The 19,381-nt window shown below is 37.6% G+C and overlaps 1 protein-coding gene across 1 annotated transcript in view; it reads right to left on the bottom strand.

Annotated features, from left to right (window-relative positions):
• Rsph3 (Radial spoke head protein 3) overlaps positions 1 to 19,381 on the bottom strand; it is a 182,713-nt gene that overhangs the window by 82,181 nt on the left and 81,151 nt on the right. Inside the window, exon 2 of the mRNA XM_069832746.1 lies at positions 18,739 to 18,823. Coding sequence (XP_069688847.1) covers positions 18,739 to 18,823 — 85 coding nt within the window. The remainder of the gene's footprint in view (positions 1 to 18,738; positions 18,824 to 19,381) is intronic.

The following is a 19,381-nucleotide window of genomic DNA, read 5'->3' as shown; positions in this document are numbered from 1 at the left end:
ATTTGTTTTCAGTTGCCATGAAAACACAGATTTATTGTTTCAACTTTCTAGGATGAAAGTGGCCGGTCTCTTGAGCAGTGAACATTTTCTAAGTCCCTTCGGGTGAGCGCAGTTCACTACATTAAACCTCCGTGCGCCGCTTTAGTTAACTGCATAATATTACAAGGCGTTGATTTGAGCTACCTCCACAGCATGCTTCGAATCTCCGTAGAGAATGTTTTGTTTTGTCCTTTTATTTTTACAACTCCTTTTAGTGTAATATAATCAAAAAAGTTTGCTTATGTTAATTCATATTACTTGCAGATAATTACAAAATTGGTGAATATTTGTGGTTATAATTCCAGGAAATCAGGTTATATTTTGTCATCAGAATTATGGTTTTTCTTCTTGTTTACAATTACTACGTTTAGGTCCTGATAATCACGGATTTATATAAGTATAATAATCATATTCCCTGTAGCAGAACTTTCAAATTAATGATGTCAATTATTTAACCGTCAACATATTTACTGAATGTTCCTTTGGCAATAGAGCAGCAGGGATTAATAAAATAATTAACACAGCATTTTAATATGAAAGCCCCTAATTGTCGTCTTTAGCGTTACTTCCATCTAGCGTCAAAAGTTTCTATTAACACGAGAAAAATAATAAAGCAAAAATATTCTAAGGATAAAAAAAATGACCTGTTATATTTTCACTGATGCATTTAAAAGGTAACAAAAGAAAGTTGAGTAATTCCACGAAGATTTGAACTTTTGATATCACGAACTCTTAGCTAACGCAATACCAACTAGGCCCCTACGCTAAGAGTTTTACTGCAGTCAGAATAGCATTGTAACGAGCAATGGTCGTACTCTACTTGTGAGCCTGTTATATATAGTGTTTGTGTTACAATATTCACTGTTTAAACACTCTGAACGATCTGTCTGTTTTAAATCTCGTATATGACTTATTTTCTCGGAAGATTTCAGTGATTAATAGTTGTGTTCCCCATTATAACTACTAGAAGAATATACGCAATCTTTTGAACAAAGCCTGGCTGTCCCGAGCGCTCACGGAAATATACGAGTCGAACTTAGTCTCTCAGACGCCGGCCACTTTCATTTTGACCAAGTGTACACAGTAAGTACAAGTGAAGAGAGAGAAACGCTACAGTCAGTCAACAGGTGCTGCGTATTTGCAGACTGAACTACCACAACAAATGGTACCACTGTCAACACGGTTGAACACTTGGCTACTGCAAAATGAAGCATCCGCGTGCAGTGAAACGTCATTTGAATGAACGGTATCCAGGGAGATGGAGTGGACGCAACGGGCCTGTTGCATGGCCGACGCGATCGCCTAAACTCACTCCCTACGACTTCTGGTTGTGGGGACTAGTTTACTGTCAACGACACGCCACGAGAGAGCATCTGTTGAATATTGTAGTTGCAGGAAATACATTCGGGTCATTTTTTAAAGGCATTCATGGGAAAGGAAGGCGAAAATCGTGTTGTGAAGTGAATGGTGGACATTTCGAGCATCTCCTATGAACTTGCAATGTAAAAAACCACGTCATTAATCAACCTCTCAGAAAAGCAGTCGTTGCGAAGATGATACGAAGCGTCGATCTCGCACGACGCATGCGTCGGTTCAGAAAAACCAAGACTTTAGCAGCGAGGTGCGCTGTCTGGACGTCTGGTCACCCTATTTATATATTACGCATTTATATCAATTTTCGCTTTAAAGATCTTATCTCGCAATAACAACATTAGTCCACAAAATTAAAGCAAATTGCAGAAAAATAGTAATAAAATCAGTGTTGCCAATTCGATTCTTTATTTACTTATTGTCTATTGTAGACAGATTGTAAATATGGCATAATTGTAAAAAAAAAAATTGCTATGCTGTCAATGTAAAAATAAGATTATTTTACCGCTGTGAGTGTTAAAAAGACCGCTAAATCCCTGTATGAGCAATACAAATTTCATAAATTTTACCCGCTAAACTAACACTGAAAAACGCTAGATTTAGCGGGAAAACTGCTGAATTGGCAACACTGAATTAAAAAGTATCATCCTGAATTTTATGCCCGATATGAAAAGTTAATATTGCACTAATTGAAGTCACCCATGCATTCGTAGTATAGATGAAAAATTGTTTATGTCTCTGTGTAAAATTTACTTTTTTTTTGGATTCATGTTGTTTGTGCAACTATCGATTCATACAATTCACAAGACACCTGAGTTTTTTTCTAAAACAATAGTATAATATTGCTTGATTCATTTAGGACAAAAATTTTTTTTACAAATAAAATGTTGCGGTCGAATTAAAACTACAGTAGAGCATCGATTATCCGCACCAATTGGGAACGAGGGGTGTTCGGATAACTGGTTTTTCGGATAACCGATCATTTACGGAAACAAATTGTACCGGTGTCATAAAATCAGTATGAAACAAAGAAACATTGATATTAAACAAAACTGTACATACAGTATATATTTTGTATCACACGTATTACAAATGACACAGAGAACTGACTAGTCGTTTGAAAAGTTCAAAATGGTAATTAAAGTAGGCCTACAGTTTAGGAAAAGAAATCCAATTTATTTTTCTTCAGAGCTGAGACTCGTTTTTTTGCCGCTAAATCTCGCAAACAGCGCTAGCGAAACTTCTACATGGCGCGCGCGCAAATTTGAATTTGCCGACTGGAACGCTTTCGGTTAACCTATGTTACGATTGATAGGTGTTCGGATAATCGATGCTCTACTGTACTTGTAAAGTTACTGATAATATTCCGTACCATTTTACATTCAGATGGTGTTCGGGTAAAGCAGTTTTGTTGCCCTTCTGATTACACAAGTTAAATTCTACAAGCGGGTGTGCAAAAAACAAAAGAGTACTAGCTTTTGATGTGTTTTATGTGTGTAGAAAATTATTTGTAATACGGTTTCGTAGTTTAATTTTCATCTATCTTAAAACTCATTTTTATGACACCTCCCTTTATCCAAACACCATCGAATTGTGTCTGAAATTAAGAATGGCACATAATAATTTGAGAGAAAAAAAGTAAACGTATCTAAATTATAACTTTTATAAGTATAATGTTATAACGGTTACTAAAAGGACGTTGCCTCTATTTTCCCTTTCACTCTACAAATGTAATTATTAACACCAAGCATAATTCGGAGCGAGGCCGAGTTGAGATATAGACTGCTTAATTTTAATGTATCAAGCTTAAGTTATATTTCAATTTGAAGGTGCAAACACAAAACATACTGAAGATGTGCTTCGGATTAGTGCATCCTCATTGACTTAGATATATGCAGGTTTTGAGGACAAGGTTTCGAAGTATTCCCTTCTTTTATAGACTAGAGGCGAAGTGAAGCAATAGTGTCCTTTATAGATTTATTAATTTGTCCTACAGGATAATATCTGTAATATTGACAATTAATATTTGAAGAGAAACATTGAAGGAGGAAGGTTCGGTCCGGTGCTGTGGATTGAATTCGGCGTAGCTCAGTGGTCAGAGCGCTTGGTACGTAGAACCAAGGACCCGGGTTCGATCCCCGGCGCCGGAGCGAATTTTTTTCTACTCAAATATTAATTGTCAATAGTGTCCTTGTTGTCGACACCACGATAATTTGGGTGCGCCTCTTTCTAATTTCTTTTTTTATAATGATTGTTTTTTTCCAAAGATAGATGGTTTTGATTATAATGTCCCTGAATTTGATTTGATAATACTCGTAAAATAGGCTATTCCTGAAGGCCATGTATAACAAATAAAATGTTCTATGTCATATCCTTTACTTATATCCATAATCATCTTCTTGCGGACAACTCTTGTCTAATTTGCACACGTTTCTGCATAAAAGTCAGGCACTAAAACTAAATGCAGAAAAACTATAATTGTATGAAACGTTTTTGCTCGATCGTTTTGTGTTTTGCTATATTCACAGCTATTGTTCTTAGGCCTTGAAAGTTAGAATTCCCACACAGAAACTTGTTGCTAGGGAAACCATACTTCATAACATAAAACTATACTGAAATAGACTCATTACAGTGCACTTATTGTTACTTAGTTACCATTAGAGTGCAATTTTGCGAAAGCTTTGGAATATTGCTCTAAATTTTCAATGCAAAATATATTGTATTTGCAATTTTAAAAATATGATCGTGTAAAAAATATTGTACAATACACGTTTGTGAAGTGCATTACAAAATCTCGGAAACTGAAAAACTCGCTCTGCTTGTTTTTCAAACTTTTCCTCGATTTTGTAAACAGCATTTCCCAACCTTGTATTGTAATATACTATTGTCTGCATGCATTTATGTATTTCTATATTATAATGAAACTACATTCGAACGCGAGCTTTGCTCATACGGTTGTTACTGATTTTTTATGCTTTGTGTAATTTAGTATAAATAAATATCAAAATATCAAATATTTTATGTTTACTAAGTTAAACTCATAACTTTTAAGGTACAATATGTATAAAAAAGGAGTATTCATTAATTTTAAATTAAAGTGTTTAGGAGATAATGAATTACAGAAAACGGTCATTAGAATATTAGAATTAGGAAGGCCAATTTTACGAAATTAAGAAGTTAGGAATACTTCGAAAGATAATTTTTGAAGAAAAGAGGACAGGAAACGTGTCATGGTTGCTAAGAGAAAAAAATGAATATCCAAAGAAAAGTGCACTTAATATCCATGCAGGTGAAGAAAGTACATAATATAAATAAACTGAAATAATTGCATTCATATGACGACATTAAGCATGCATAACTGACCTGTGAGAGTAGTTTGGCGTATCCGAAATAAGGGTTCCATTTAGGCTGCTAGTGAAAGAACAGATTTAGAGGAAACTACCGTGTATACAGATAGTGCTAAAGAAATAGCCCATATCTTACTACTATTACTAAATACCATTTATATTGGATGCAATTTCTATGGTATAAGAAGAGACACCAACTTTAGAGTTTAGCATTATTCTCTGTATCAACGCTTATATTTACTTTCTTGACTAATTTACAGACAGTCACTTGTCTGTCTTGTCGAAAAAGCACGCGCAGAATGTATGTGAGAAACTATACAGCGCCACCTTAAATGATTTGCACCACTCGAAGGCTATCAATCTAATTATAATTTTAGCTCCACCAGATCTTTGTTTGCTAAGGAACTAGATAATTCGCTCTGTAACAACATCCGTGGTTAAACGGCCGATTGATTTTAGTTGGTTATTTAACGACGCTGTATCAACTACTAGGTTATTTAGCGTCGATGAGATTGGTGATAGCGAGATGATATTTGGCGAGATGAGGCCGAGGATTCGCCAGAGATTACCTTGTATTCACATTACGGTTGGGGAACACCTCGGGAAAAACCCAACCAGGTAATCAGCCCAAGCGGGGATCGAACCCGCGCCCGAACGCAACTTCAGACCGGCAGGCAAGCGCCTTAACCGACTGAGCCACGCCGGTGGCCGGCCGATTGAGTACAAGGGTCGACTAGGTGACTATTGGACTCATGTCCACATGCCTCAACAGAGGTGAACGATCATTAATCCAGTTTTAAGGGCAACCCACTTTGAGTTGAATATCAGATTGGTCTAGGACAGTGGTTCCCAAACTTTTGAAAGGGCGAAGATAGGGCTAAAAGCTGACAATTAGAAGAAATAAAATCATATTATCATTTTACACATACAGTCAACTCTGGATATATAGTGAACTCTGTTATAGTGAACATTCGGCTATAGTGAACTTAAATCGTTTATAGTGAACCCTCGCTTCGGTTATAGTCAACGTTAAAAATTGAAGTTACAGGAGTTCAGGGGCGAATGCTGGTCACGAAAGTTAGGCTTGCTCTTTTATTGATGGGGGAAGATGGGAGGATATAATTCATCTGGTTTGCAGACTTTTCGTGTCTTGTAATAGACAATGTTAAAGTATTTTAACTGTCGAAGCCACTTTTACACCATACACCGTTATCTGTAGAAAATAACAAACACGGCCAACAAAACAGTTCATTCAGTTTTTTCGATCCTGCCAACCAATGCGTATTGTTGTATTGAGATGTACTGAACCTGCGCACATATTCTCTATTTTCCTCCTTATGCTGTCTTTTTAAATCTGGGAACTCTGGACATGGTCTGCCGTTCTTTATAATGTCGGTCTTCTCTTGAATAGTCCTCCGGGAAAATGGATTTGATAATAAAGTTTCAATAACACACATTTCCGAACTCATTGCAACACTTCAAATTAACGTTTAAGAACTAATAATACATGCAGCAGCTAACATATGCATTCCGCTCATAAAATTACATTACACTCGCAAATCACAGCACATTTACTGGTAAAAACTGCTGCCAATCAGTGTTGCCAACTCGATTCTTAAACATCCGCTGTGAAGCATTGCAGAAACCGCTAAATTGCTATATTGTCAATGTAAAATTATATTATTTTGCCGCTGTGAGTGCTAAAAATACCCGCTAAATCCCTAGATCAGCAATACAAGTTTCATAAATGTTACCCTCTAAACTAACGCCAAAAAACGCTAGATCTAGCGGGAAAACCGCTGAATTGGCGGCAACACTGCTGCTATCTGTGTAACGTTAAATATAGTCGTTGGTGTAGCTCTCGGACCAGAGCTTCATACAGCATGTAACAGAAGCATGTGCGACTGGGACGGATTAGGAGGAAGGCACTTGCGCGCGCATCATATTCTCGCTGTTTCTACGTCTTTCCTGTAGCTCCGAGAAACGAGCAAGCGTTGCGATCTTGCGGTGCGCAACCTGCGGAAGGTATTATGCCTAGACATTATTACAAAAATCAAAAGAAATTTTAATGTACGTAATCCTATTTTTAGAAATACACATTCTACGAAAATATTGGGCTTGCGCAGCAAGCATAGCATGCCCGGAGAAATCGCCCCTACAGGAGTTGTATCCTGAAAAATTCTTATTTGAATCAGACATTCTTGTAGGCCTATAAAATTGAAACAATGTGTTGAGAGTAACATTCTAAGTTTCTTACGTCTTTAGTCAAAGGACAAAGGTAGGATTAGTGATTCTTAGACAATGAGCTGTACTGTAAATCCAGGCAACTCGTGACGACCTTGCCTCACTCCACCGTCGAAGGGTTGCCTTTTGTTCTCAGAAACATTTCCATTATGACTGATAGCATCGAAACAACGGAAAATAAAATTGCCTTCTTTTATTAAAAGGGGACGGACATTATATCCAGAGTATAAATGAAGGTAAGATTCCGATTGCTTTCAAACTCTACCAACCCCTTCCCAGTTCCCATTACGTGACATGGGAAATTCCAAGGCTGAGTACGGAGTCATAATATAACAGCATTTTGTCATTTCTACCTGATCAGTCTATTTCTACTGTTCGAATAGTGAATGTACTGTATAAAAATATCGAAGCGTAAGGTGTTTTCTTTGGAAGATAAGGCGAATGTTATAAGTGATACTGAACGTGGTCTTTCGCAAGCGGACGTGGGTCGACAGCATAGTTTAAGTAAATCAACTGTGACTAACAATATACTGTGTAATCCATTCCACAAAAATGAAATATTTTAATTACTGTTTAGTATTTTATTTTCTTGTTCACAATTTCATTCATTCCTATCATTTAAGGTTAGGGGAGAGACACTTCGCATTTAGTGAACCTCGGATATAGTGAACGAAATATGCAAGTCCGTAGAAGTTCATTATATCCAGAGTTGACCGTATTAAACTACCGAAAAACGATAAAAACCAAAATTTCATTTTTTTGTCAAAATTCGGTGTACAAACTCCCCTTAAGAAAATAAAATATAAATTATAATGCATTCTGATGTATTTTATTCCCTTATCATTTTTCCTTATATAATTCTCCTGTGAAACATACAGGAAAAATAACATTTGCAAATAATTAATTTTCCATGTTAAGTCCCTATGTAAAGGGTGCGTCAGAAAGAGCGGATGGATTTCACAGGGCAAGAATATTGTAAGGATTCATCAAATCAAAAATTTATTGTTATCAACAGATTCACCAATACATGCAATTTATTTATGGTATACAACATCATCCATATGATGTCCTTGGTTTTCGATACAGGCATGGAGGCGTTTTCCGAAGTTCGCCGTAACTTTCATAGTCATAGTTTGTGGGATTGCCGCGATTTCTTCACGAATCGCCGTCTTCAGTTCGTCCAGTGTATGTGGTTACTTGCGCCTTCAAATGGTCCCAAAGAAAGAACTCGCAGGGTGCGAGATCTTACCGTAACCTCGGACAATCTCAGTGCAATCGCATGTTTACGGGCTGATCGTTGAGGTGGCCGGACAACCAACTGTCTGTCTCCACATTTGCAGGTGTACATCCGCTCCGTGTTCGTCCAGGTGATTTCTTCTTTAATGTTGAACCTCTGGTACGAAATGAAGCCACCCTCAGCAAAATTGTATTCCGAGTTGGAATCCTAGCGTGACGTCCGATGTCGAAATGAGTCCTGAGTGGCGATCACAGACTCTTCATTTTTCAAAAATGTCTCTGCGATGAAAGCACGTTGTACACCAGACCAACACCATGTTCTCAACTGAAACTCCATTCTCTGGCTGATCCAACAGTCATGGTCCCCCTCACTCTATCCCTCCCCTCGCTGCGTATCGATAGTTTGAAATCCATCCGTTCTTTCTGACGCACCCTGTATATCAAACTGTACTATATACTAACTAACTACTCGGACTGATTGTCGCAGTTCGTATAGTGCTGGCCTTGTATGCCCGAGGTTGTGGGTTCGATCCCGGGCCAGATCGATGGCATTTAAGTGTGTTTAAATGCGACAGGCTCATGTCTGCAGATTTACAGGCATGTAAAAAAACTCCTGCGGGACAAAATTCCGGCACACCGGCGATGCTGATATAACATTTAAAACATTTATTTTACTAACTAACGACCATAACAATAAATCCATACAAGAAGACTCCCAATATCCTAGTCCAGTGATTCTCAAAGTGGGGATCCTGTAAAGAGCTGAGTTAATTGGAGAGGTGAATTATAAAATAAAACAAAAAAATCTTATTAACGTACATATATGTTGAATGTATGAACATAAAAAGAGAAAAACTCCAGTAATAAATTATGCCTGTTTTTTCAAAGAAATAGCTTCCCCAATCTGAACTCTTTATTCGATACACACACATGCACACACACACACACACACACTAATATCATTTTCAATTTCAAGGAAATTATTCTTTTGTTTTGATGGTAATCATAGACTAGAAATTTATTTTGCACAAATACGTATTTTCAAATGCTGTCAAACTTTTAAGAGCTTTTATTTTGCAAGGTCGAACTATTCTTGCAGGCAAGATTTTTATAAGGTTCAAACATTTTTATTTTCCGATCCACATATTTGATTGAATAATAAACAGCAAGTACGTAAATAATTATTTAGTGTTGCGATCCATTGCTGACCTAGCTAACAGGTCAACTGGGCGGCAGCGTGACTGACATAGTAGCATGTCACTTCTGCTGGGTTCCCTCTTTCCTATACCACGTTGTTGTTCAATTGTTTAATTTTACGTGACAATTTCTCGCTTCATTTCAAGCCTCGGTCCGCTTCAAATTTCACGCCAAATGCCGTGTAGCCGCCAAAAATAAATGCCTGGAATAAATTAAAGCAAAGAAGCATGACGCTTTGTTCATATCAGGCGTCATGACTCCTGTCTGTTGTACACACTCTACATCCAGACGTTTAAGCTTCATTTTGATTCTTTTACGCGTCCAGTTGTTTGGCTTTATAATTAAAAATCTTATGCAATACGAGTAAATTGACTGGTGAGATAGAATTTACCGAAAAGGTATTGATCTTTCGTCCCTGTTCATGAAATGAAGATAATTATTGTTATCTTAATGAGCAAGAAAAGATGAGATAAAATAAGCTGTTAGATATCCTGAAGGGAGTTCAGCCAAACGTCACAGAGATGATAATATGGAAAGTCAACAACATGAAATAGTATTTTATGTAAAAAAATCGACAGAAGCTAGCTTTGCTATGCCACATATCTTCACGTACTTACGTGCATATCCATACGTAGTAGATAAATACGAGTCCGCACCTGTGGAGTAACGGGCAGCGCGTCTGGCCGCGAAACCAGGTGGCCCGGGTTCGAATCCCGGTCGGGGCAAGTTACCTGGTTGAGTTTTTTCCGGGGTTTTCCCTCAACCAAATACGAGCAAATGCTGGGTAACTTTCGGTGCTGGACCCCGGACTCATTTCACCGGCATTACCATCTTCGCATTATCGTCTTCATTTCATTCAGACGCTAAATAACCTGAGTTGTTGATACAGCGTCGTAAAATAACCCAATAAAATAAAATAAAAAGATGAATAAGAGGAAATCAAAGAGAAAACAAGGCGAAAGCAAAGAGAACAAGGGAAAGACAAAGAAGATAAGAGGAAGAAAAGGGGAGTACGAAGAGAACAAGGTGAAGACAAAAATAACAAGGAGGAAAAAGGAAATACCAGGAGAACATAGGAAAGACAAAGAGAACAAGGATAATGTGAGAAAAACAAGAGAAAGACAAAGATAACAAGGAGAGTACAAGGAGGACAAGGGAGGTACAAGGTGAAGACAAGAGTGTAAGGGAAACACAAGGAGAACAAAAGGAATGAAGTCAAAGGAAAACAAAGGGAGTATAAGAAGGAGAAGGGGAATAAAGGAGAAAAATACGAATAAAAGGAGAACAGGGGAAGACAAACGGAATAAAGGGAATACAAGGATAACAAGGGAAGTAAAGGAGAAAAAGGGAAACACGAGGAGACCAAGTGTCGACAAGGCCAAGGACAAGGAGAATAGGAGAAGATAAGGAGATCAAGGGGACGACAAGAATAACTAGGAGAATACAAGGAGAAAAAGGGGAAGACAGTGATCAAAAGGACGCAGAATACAAGGACAAGGGAAATACAAGCGATACAAGGAGAAAAGGGGAAGAGAAGGAGATCAAAGGTAGGGAGATTACAATGAGAAATATTGAAAGACAAGGAGATCAAGGGGACGACAAGGAGAGGATGGAGACGACAAGAATAACAAGAGGAATACAAGGAGAATAGGAAGAAAACAAAGGGGATACAAGGAAAACAAGAGGAATACAAAGAGGGGGTGTTGCATTTCTATGAGTCTGTCAATTTGGAATTTACTCTCCTCTGTATCTAGTGAAGAGAAATATATTATTCTACGTCAAAACTTAAGTTGGTTAGCCGACAAAATCAGATTCTGGTCCTTTAGAGATATGAGAGTCTTCTTTCAATTAGATCATATACCTGCCCTAGGACAGATCACCGTGAATTAATGAATGACAGGTCCAGTATCTCCAATCTTCCCTCTTTTCCGCCTTCCTCTTCGCGTCCGCATATGATCCATGTATCTTAATGTTGTCTGTCATCTGATATCTTGTGCCCCGAACTTTTCTCCCATTCACCATTTCTTCCAGTGCATTTTTCAGTAGACAGTTTCGAATTACCGGTTTATCTTTGTGGCCAAGATAACTAATATCTCGTGAGCAATTTATTTATTTATCTAAACGATAACAGGTCCCTGTATTAACAGGCTACCACAAAGACATAGCATATTGTACAATAAGCAGTTGATAGTACAAGTAACATATATATTATGTTTAAGTTTAATGAGGTCACACAATAATGACAAGAAATGATTGAATAAATAATTAGGTACTAATTAATTATTTGAAGATAACTTTTGACCGTAGAGATGGTATCGGGAGTAGAAATATGGATCCTCAGAGCTGCAAGAACGATGTCATCAATTGCCTTCCTCTGTAGGCTGAAACGTTGCCAGGTTTGGAAGAAGAAACCGGGAATAGTTCCGCGGGCTCCAACCATAAGGCCTATTACTTCAATTTGTTGTAGGCCGTATTTGTCCATGAAATATGGAACGGTACGTACATAGATGTCGTTTTTTTCCCTATTTAATCTTCAAGTTGGCTCTTTTGTTTTTCAAATCTAACGGTGGGATCGATGATGTAGCCATTGTTGTTATTTGGTGGGTTGGCAATCATGTCTATTCTTATTACTCTGCCATTGTCTGCCAGTCCGTGTACTTCTTCGAACACTTGAAAATTTTTTGATCTAAACTGTTCGGCAATCATCGAACAAATTCTATGGTGTCGTGAGTTACGGAGTACTTCACCGTGCGGACAAGAGCCCAGGACATGTGCGAGTGTTTCTGACTCTCTGTGGCATCGCCGACAGAGGATGTTGTCCCGAGTTCTGCTCGGAAGGGAACGTACAGAAGACACATGTGCAGTCATTTTAATAGCTTCGCGCCACTCGCTAGATGTTAATTATTGTCTGTTAATGATTACGAGAATATGGAAGACGGCGTCATGCCGTTGAGAGAATAAGCGCTCGTTCGAGTCTTCGTGGGGAAAAATTTTTCTCAAGAAATTTCAACCAGAATATGAAACCCGTGCCCACCTAGAATCGTGACGAATTTGAAGAGCTACAGTGGGTATCGAAATCCGGTTTCGCAAGCCAGTTATAACGGTCAGAAGTACCATCGTGATAAATAGACGTTGCCCCCGTACTGGTTGGATGATCGTTAACCTCTGCTGAGGCATGTGGATATGGGACCTACAGTCGACTGGCTGGTCTTGTCTCTCCATGGATTCTCGCGCAACGGATTTGTATTTGTTTGGAAAAAAATTCAGTAAGTATTTCCATAATATCAGACCAAATAACTTTTTCCAAGTTATTGCGCGCGTAAATATTTCAAGACGAAGCGACGTACAAAATCTAAGTGCCAGATCGTAAATTACGAGGACTGCCCAAAGGTTGAAATACAACTTAAGTTTTCCGTTTTACTAGTACTTAAATAACCTTTCTACTTGTTGCTAGCGAAGATAAAATGAATATCAGACTTCACGCTACGGTAGTGACAAATATTTATCACAATTCGTTTAAGTAGGTGTGATGTATTTCTTGTGTTCTTGTGTTTATGTTGTGTTTGTTGAGTTTCTGTTTTGTCTTCCTTATGATGTTGTCTATTATGTTTGGGTTGTAACCATTTTCTTGTATTCTTGTATGTATTTGATTGTGTTCACTTCTTCATTGTAGTGTTGTAGTGTTGAAGTTGAGATATCGCCGAGATCTAGTAGGCTCTGAGGATGGTGTCAAGTAACACCGAAATAGCTGTAAGCCACACATGCTTACATAATTAACAGGACTATGATCGCCATTTAATCAGTTATTTATATTCAAGTGTTAAAGTAGTGTACGAAAGATTCAACATGGATACACCTTTTAAATAGTGTGCATAATATACTACCATCTATTAGTAAAGCCCTTAAGCCTATTTTTAAATACATTTTTGGTTATTGGTAAAGCCTTTAGTACCTAAGTCTGCAGATAAAGCATGGCAACAAAGCATGAATTTCTACCACAATCTGTTTCTCATTACCTAAGCCTCAGATTAAATTGTACATATTACAATTTTAACAATGGAATTAACTTGTCATAAAATGTATTTGAATTATTTTTATAAATCTCTTATTTAACGATTCTATATCAATTGCTCGGTTGTTTGGAATTGGTAATATCGACAAGAGTCCGAGTTTCGCCATGTAGTTACCTGGCGCTGAACTTATAACTGGGGAAGACTTAAAAAAAAAGAGAGAGAGAGAGAAACTATACACGTAATCAATCCAAGCGAGATTTGGGAACATAATTAATTTTCCTCTCATAATTCTTAAGTTACGACAATGACTCTTACCATTATGAATAAATAAATAAATAATGTAATAAAATACGTGATAAGTCTCCAGGTTTAACGTCATAATGAGAACAAAATCTGTCTCTAATAATAAGAAATTAAAAATATAATCTACACTAACACTTTTCAAAGTGAAAATATCAATTTCTGAGAATGAAATGTATTTTCGCTGAATTGTGTTTATTCTCATTCCCATACTAAATGTCTCGTTTAAACCAATGCCACTTGTGACGTATTGATCTTGCAGACACGAAAACACTTTTGACAAATGAATGTTGTTTACATAGAAGGCTTCTTTGTTTCCAATTGGACTTGATAATGTAGCCATTGTTCTTCGGTGTAAAAACACGTATTCATGAAAGTACAATATTGTACAAACAAGGTCTCTTCTTATACCATTCCATAAGAATACATAATTTAATAGAGAATGTTAATTTAATACAAAACATTTTACCGTGCACATAATTTCTATTTCTATTTATATTTGTACAGTCTTTAAAATTTGTACAACATTGTTATTACACTACATAATGTAAAGTCGAAGAGATTTTAAAAAGGAAGAGAGAAAATCATTGGGCTTCTCAGTACATTAGTAGATTAATTATCATTCCAATAAGCAAACTGTAGTTATGTCTAAACGTTAAATTGAAAAGGGAATAATGGATTCCCTATAATTGCGTGAAAGACTTAGACTGTTTGTGAATGTTACTGTGGGCATGGTTGGGATTGTAAGGATCTTTGGGACAAAATATGACTAGAATAATTTGTTGGAAATTGTAAGGAAAAAAATATGTCATTACAGAGAATTGTATTCATTTGGAAATTGCATAAAAGAAATAGGGTTTTCTCATAATTGTGTTATATTTTAGTTAAAAGAATATAAACTTAGGTTAATAATGTTAGAAAAAGTAAGAAGGCTATCTTAAGAATAGTGTTAAATTTTACTTAAAAGGATCTTGTATTTAATAGTATCAAAACATGAAAGAATAGGTATTCCAAGAAATTGTGTTTTAGGAATGTTCATGTTGATTTTCTTGTACTCTTAATATACAGGGTGTATCTAAATTGGTGTCAAATATTTCGGGGACGTGTTCCTAACATCAAAACAATTTAAAAAGTTAATAAGAACATGGGTCTGAAAACCATTCGTTGGGGAGTTATTAAAGGATTTGTCCCTTCATTGGCCGCTGATTGTTTGATGGTTTTTTGTTTGTTTGTATTTTGTAGAGCAAAGAAATCAGAAGAAAATGTATTCTGTGAGTGAACAGAACGAAATGATTTGCATCATTTAATTGAAGATGTGCTTCTGGACGTCATCCAACGAATGTGTTTTAACACGATGCTGCTCCAGCTCATTTCAGTCTGATAGTTCGTAATTTTTTTTAATGATCGATTTCCCCAAAGATGTATTGGTCGAAGGTGATTCATTGCATGGCCTGCTCGATCGCCTGATTTGAATCCAATGGATTTCTTCGTCTGGGGACATTTAAAGTCCCTGGTTTGTGCGACTCCTGTACTTAATGTTGATATTCTGAGATCGTATCCAAACTGGATTTCACGAAATACGAAACACTCCAGGAATTTTCAACAGAGTACGCCAGAGCATGTAACTCATGTTTAGGGGACACATCGAAGCAGGAGGAAGCCACTCCGAGCAATTTTTGTAACATTAAATTTTGTCTTGTAACTCTGAAATAAATTATTTTGAGACCAATGTTCATATGAATGTTTTGTAATGTTTTGGTGTTAGGAACATGTCCCCGAAATATTTGACACCAATTTAGATACACCTTGTATATTACAAGCGATATTGAAATGCGGAGCCGTTTTAGATACACAAAAAACACTACTGCCTCGTTGCTATTTCATTGAACGCAGGTCGTAAGACATACTGAATTAGTTTAAGAAAGACGATAGTGAGACATTGTAGCACTGTTGCTACCCTGCTGTTCTTGCCCTTCAGTCGGTCCCATGCATTGACATAACCAAGATATGAATTTCATTGGAAATGTTATTATTCGTTGAACAAGGATGCGTTATTAGCGTAGTACCTGTCTTATCTATGTTACATGAATGGAAATATTTCTTATCTTGCAAATTTGTAGAGTAACGTGTCTAAGAAATTATCATGAAATGAGGTAATTAGTATATGTCATTGTTTTGCTATCTAGTTAAGATAAGGACTTACGCAAATGCTGTTCCTTGTCTATAAGCAACGAAAGACGAAAGAAAAAACGAAATAAGAAAAAAGGAGGAGAAAGCAAATAAGAGAAGGTTAAGAGAAAAATAAAAGAGAGTAAGAAAAATTAAGAGAAAGAAGAAAGAGAAGGGAGGAAAAAGATAAAATGATGGGGAGGGAAAGAATGAAAGAAGAAAGCAAAGAAAGAAGAAATTGCCGTCATTTGCCCTGACTGTAGGAGCGTGCTCATAGATTTCAATGGTACCGAGAAGACTTAGTTCGTCAGAGACTATCCAGAATGCGCCACATGCGGCAGATCTACATTACACTCGTAGTGAATTATGATAATGAAAAACTGATATGTCACAGGGAATCGGAGCATCTGGAGAAAACTCCTATATTGTCGTGACCACTGGCTTCCCCAACACAAGTTATGAATTCAGAGTCGAGCGGGATTTGAACCCCGATCCCTTAGCTTATGAGGTCGATATTAACACTGTAGTTACTTCTGCAGGTCAATATATCGTAGATATTAATGATGTTTGTCATTTTCATTAAAGATGCAGGTGTGTCTGCAGGCCAATATTTCATAAACACTGATGGTGTATGTCAGAGTCTCACTAACACTAGGTATCTCTGAAGATCAACACATTAAGACTGCAGGTGTGTCTGCAAGTCATTGTCTTCTAGACACTGATGATGTCTATCTGTCTCATTAAGACTGCATGTGTCTGCAGGTCTATGTCTTCTAGATACTGATTGTGTCTACAAGTCTCATTAAGGCTGCAAGTGTGTCTGCAGGTCAATGTCTTCTACATACTGATTGTGTCTACAAGTTTCATTAAGGCTGCAAGTGTGTCTGCAGGTCAATGTCTTCTACATACTGATTGTGTCTACAAGTCTCATTAAGGCTGCAAGTGTGTCTGCAGGTCAATGTCTGCTAGATAGTGATGGTGTCTGCCAGTCTCATTAAGACTGCAGGTTTGTCTGCAGGTCAGTGTCTTCTAGATAGTGATGGTGTCTGCCAGTCTCATTAAGACTGCAGGTGTGTCTGCAGGTCAGTGTCTTCTAGATAGTGATGGTGTCTGCCAGTCTCATTAAGACTGCAGATTTGTCTGCAGGTCAGTGTCTTCTAGATAGTGATGGTGTCTGCCAGTCTCATTAAGACTGCAGGTGTGTCTGCAGGTCAGTGTCTTCTAGATAGTGATGGTGTCTGCCAGTCTCATTAAGACTGCAGGTTTGTCTGCAGGTCAATGTTTTCTAGATAGTGATGGTGTCTGCCAGTCTCATTAAGGCTGCAAGTGTGTCTGCAGGTCAATGTCTTCTAGATAGTGATGGTGTCTGCCAGTCTCATTAAGACTGCAGGTGTGTCTGCAGTTCAGTGTCTTCTAGATAGTGATGGTGTCTGCCAGTCTCATTAAGACTGCAAGTGTGTCTGCAGGTCAATATCTTCAAGATACTGATTGTGTCTGTAGGTCAATGTCTTCTAGATATTGATTGTGTCTACAGGTCAATGTCTTCTAGATACTGATTGTGTCTACAAGTGTCATTAAGGCTGCAAGTGTGTCTGCAGGCCAATGTCTTCAAGATACTGATTGTGTCTGCAGGTCAATGTCTTCTAGATATTGATTGTGTTTACAGGTCGATGTTTTCTAGATACTGATTGTGTCTACAAGTCTCATTAAGGCTGCAAGTGTGTCTGCAGGTCAATGTCTTCTAGATACTGCTTGTGTCTGCAGGTCACTGTCTTCTAGATACTGATTGTGTCTGAAGGTCAATGTCTTCTAGATACTGTTTGTGTCTACAAGTCTCATTAAGGCTGCAAGTGTGTCTACAGGTCAATGTCTTCTAGATACTGATTATGTCTACAAGTCTCATTAAGGCTGCAAGTGTGTCTGCAGGTCAATGTCTTCCAGATTGTGATGGTGTCTGCCAGTCTCATTAAGACTGCAGGTGTCTGCAGGTCAGTGTCTTCTAGATAGTAGTGGTGTCTGCCAGTCTCATAAGACTGCAGGTGTGTCTGCAGGTCAGTGTCTTCTAGATAGTGATGGTGTCTGCCAGTCTCATTAAGACTGCAGGTGTCTGCAGGTCAGTGTCTTCTAGATAGTGATGGTGTTTGCCAGTCTCATTAAGACTGCAGGTGTCTGCAGGTCAGTGTCTTCTAGATAGTGATGGTGTCTGCCAGTCTTATTAAGACTGCAGGCGTGTCTGCAGGTCAGTGTCTTCTAGATAGTGATGGTATCTGCCAGTCTCATTAAGACTGCAGGCGTGTCTGCAGGTCAGTGTATAATAATTGAAGACCTCCTCGAAATAGGAATGTAACTGTAATTCATATTTCAGGACAAAGGAAAATAATTTTAGTAGCATATTTCATTAGGCCTATATTTACTATCACAACCATTTGACTAATCAAAGATACAAGTGTATTCAGACATTCATTTTTCGGGGAGGTCTTCAATTGATGTTTCGGGTACATCTGCACAGAAAGGTATCATTAAGATTTCAGTCTCCTCTGCAGACCAATTTTTCATTGCACTGCACATGTCTCTGCAATATCACTGAAACGCGTCTTGGGAGGTAAATGTGTCGTTAGAACTGAACTTACAACATATATTAAGTACAGTGGCACACGAGGTATTTACTGGAAAACATCCTATAAAGAAGTCTAATGATTTTAAAGTCTCTTCCCTTGTGCATAGATTTAGATTTAATAGTATTAGTAGTAGTAGCATCTGCGTTTGTTACAAGCAATGTATAGTACAGTACGTACAAAGGACCACCAGTCTGCGCTACGTACCGGCATGGGTTGTTGCGCGTAGGTGCTGCCGCGCACGACTCTTCTGTCGTACATGATGTTTCCATACGGTACAGGTCCATCGTCTCTGTAACAGAAAGGAAATACAAAAATATATAGTGCAACTATCTTTCAACTTGATGGATCCCAAGATAAAGATACATTTCACTTACAATGTATTAGACACAGTTTTATTTCAATGATAAGAATAATGATAATAATAATAATAATAATAATAATAATATCATGTTTCTGTAATTTCAATAATAATTTAATCATTTTTACGTAATGTATTTTTCCTTGTAATCTTCAACGCAATTTAAAATAACTCAACCTGCCATACTTACTTACAAATGGCCTTTAAGGAACCCGGAGGTTCATTGCCGCCCTAATATAAGCCCGCCATCGGTCCTTACCCTGTGCAAGATTAATCCAGTCCCTACCATCATATCCCACCACACTCAAATCGATTTTATATTATCCTCTCATACACGTCTCGGCCTCTTCAAGGTCTTTTTGCCTCCGGTCTCCCAACTAATATTCTATATGAATTTCTAGATTCACCCATACGTGCTACATGCCTTGCCCATCACAAAAGTCTTGATTTAATGTTTCTCATTATCTTAGGTGAAGAATACAGTGCGTG

This window comes from Periplaneta americana, chromosome 8, assembly GCF_040183065.1.
Source record: "Periplaneta americana isolate PAMFEO1 chromosome 8, P.americana_PAMFEO1_priV1, whole genome shotgun sequence".
Taxonomy (NCBI): Eukaryota; Metazoa; Arthropoda; class Insecta; order Blattodea; family Blattidae; genus Periplaneta; species Periplaneta americana.
The sequence above is the reverse complement of the archived record's forward strand: the minus strand, read 5'-3'. Positions and strand labels throughout refer to the sequence as shown.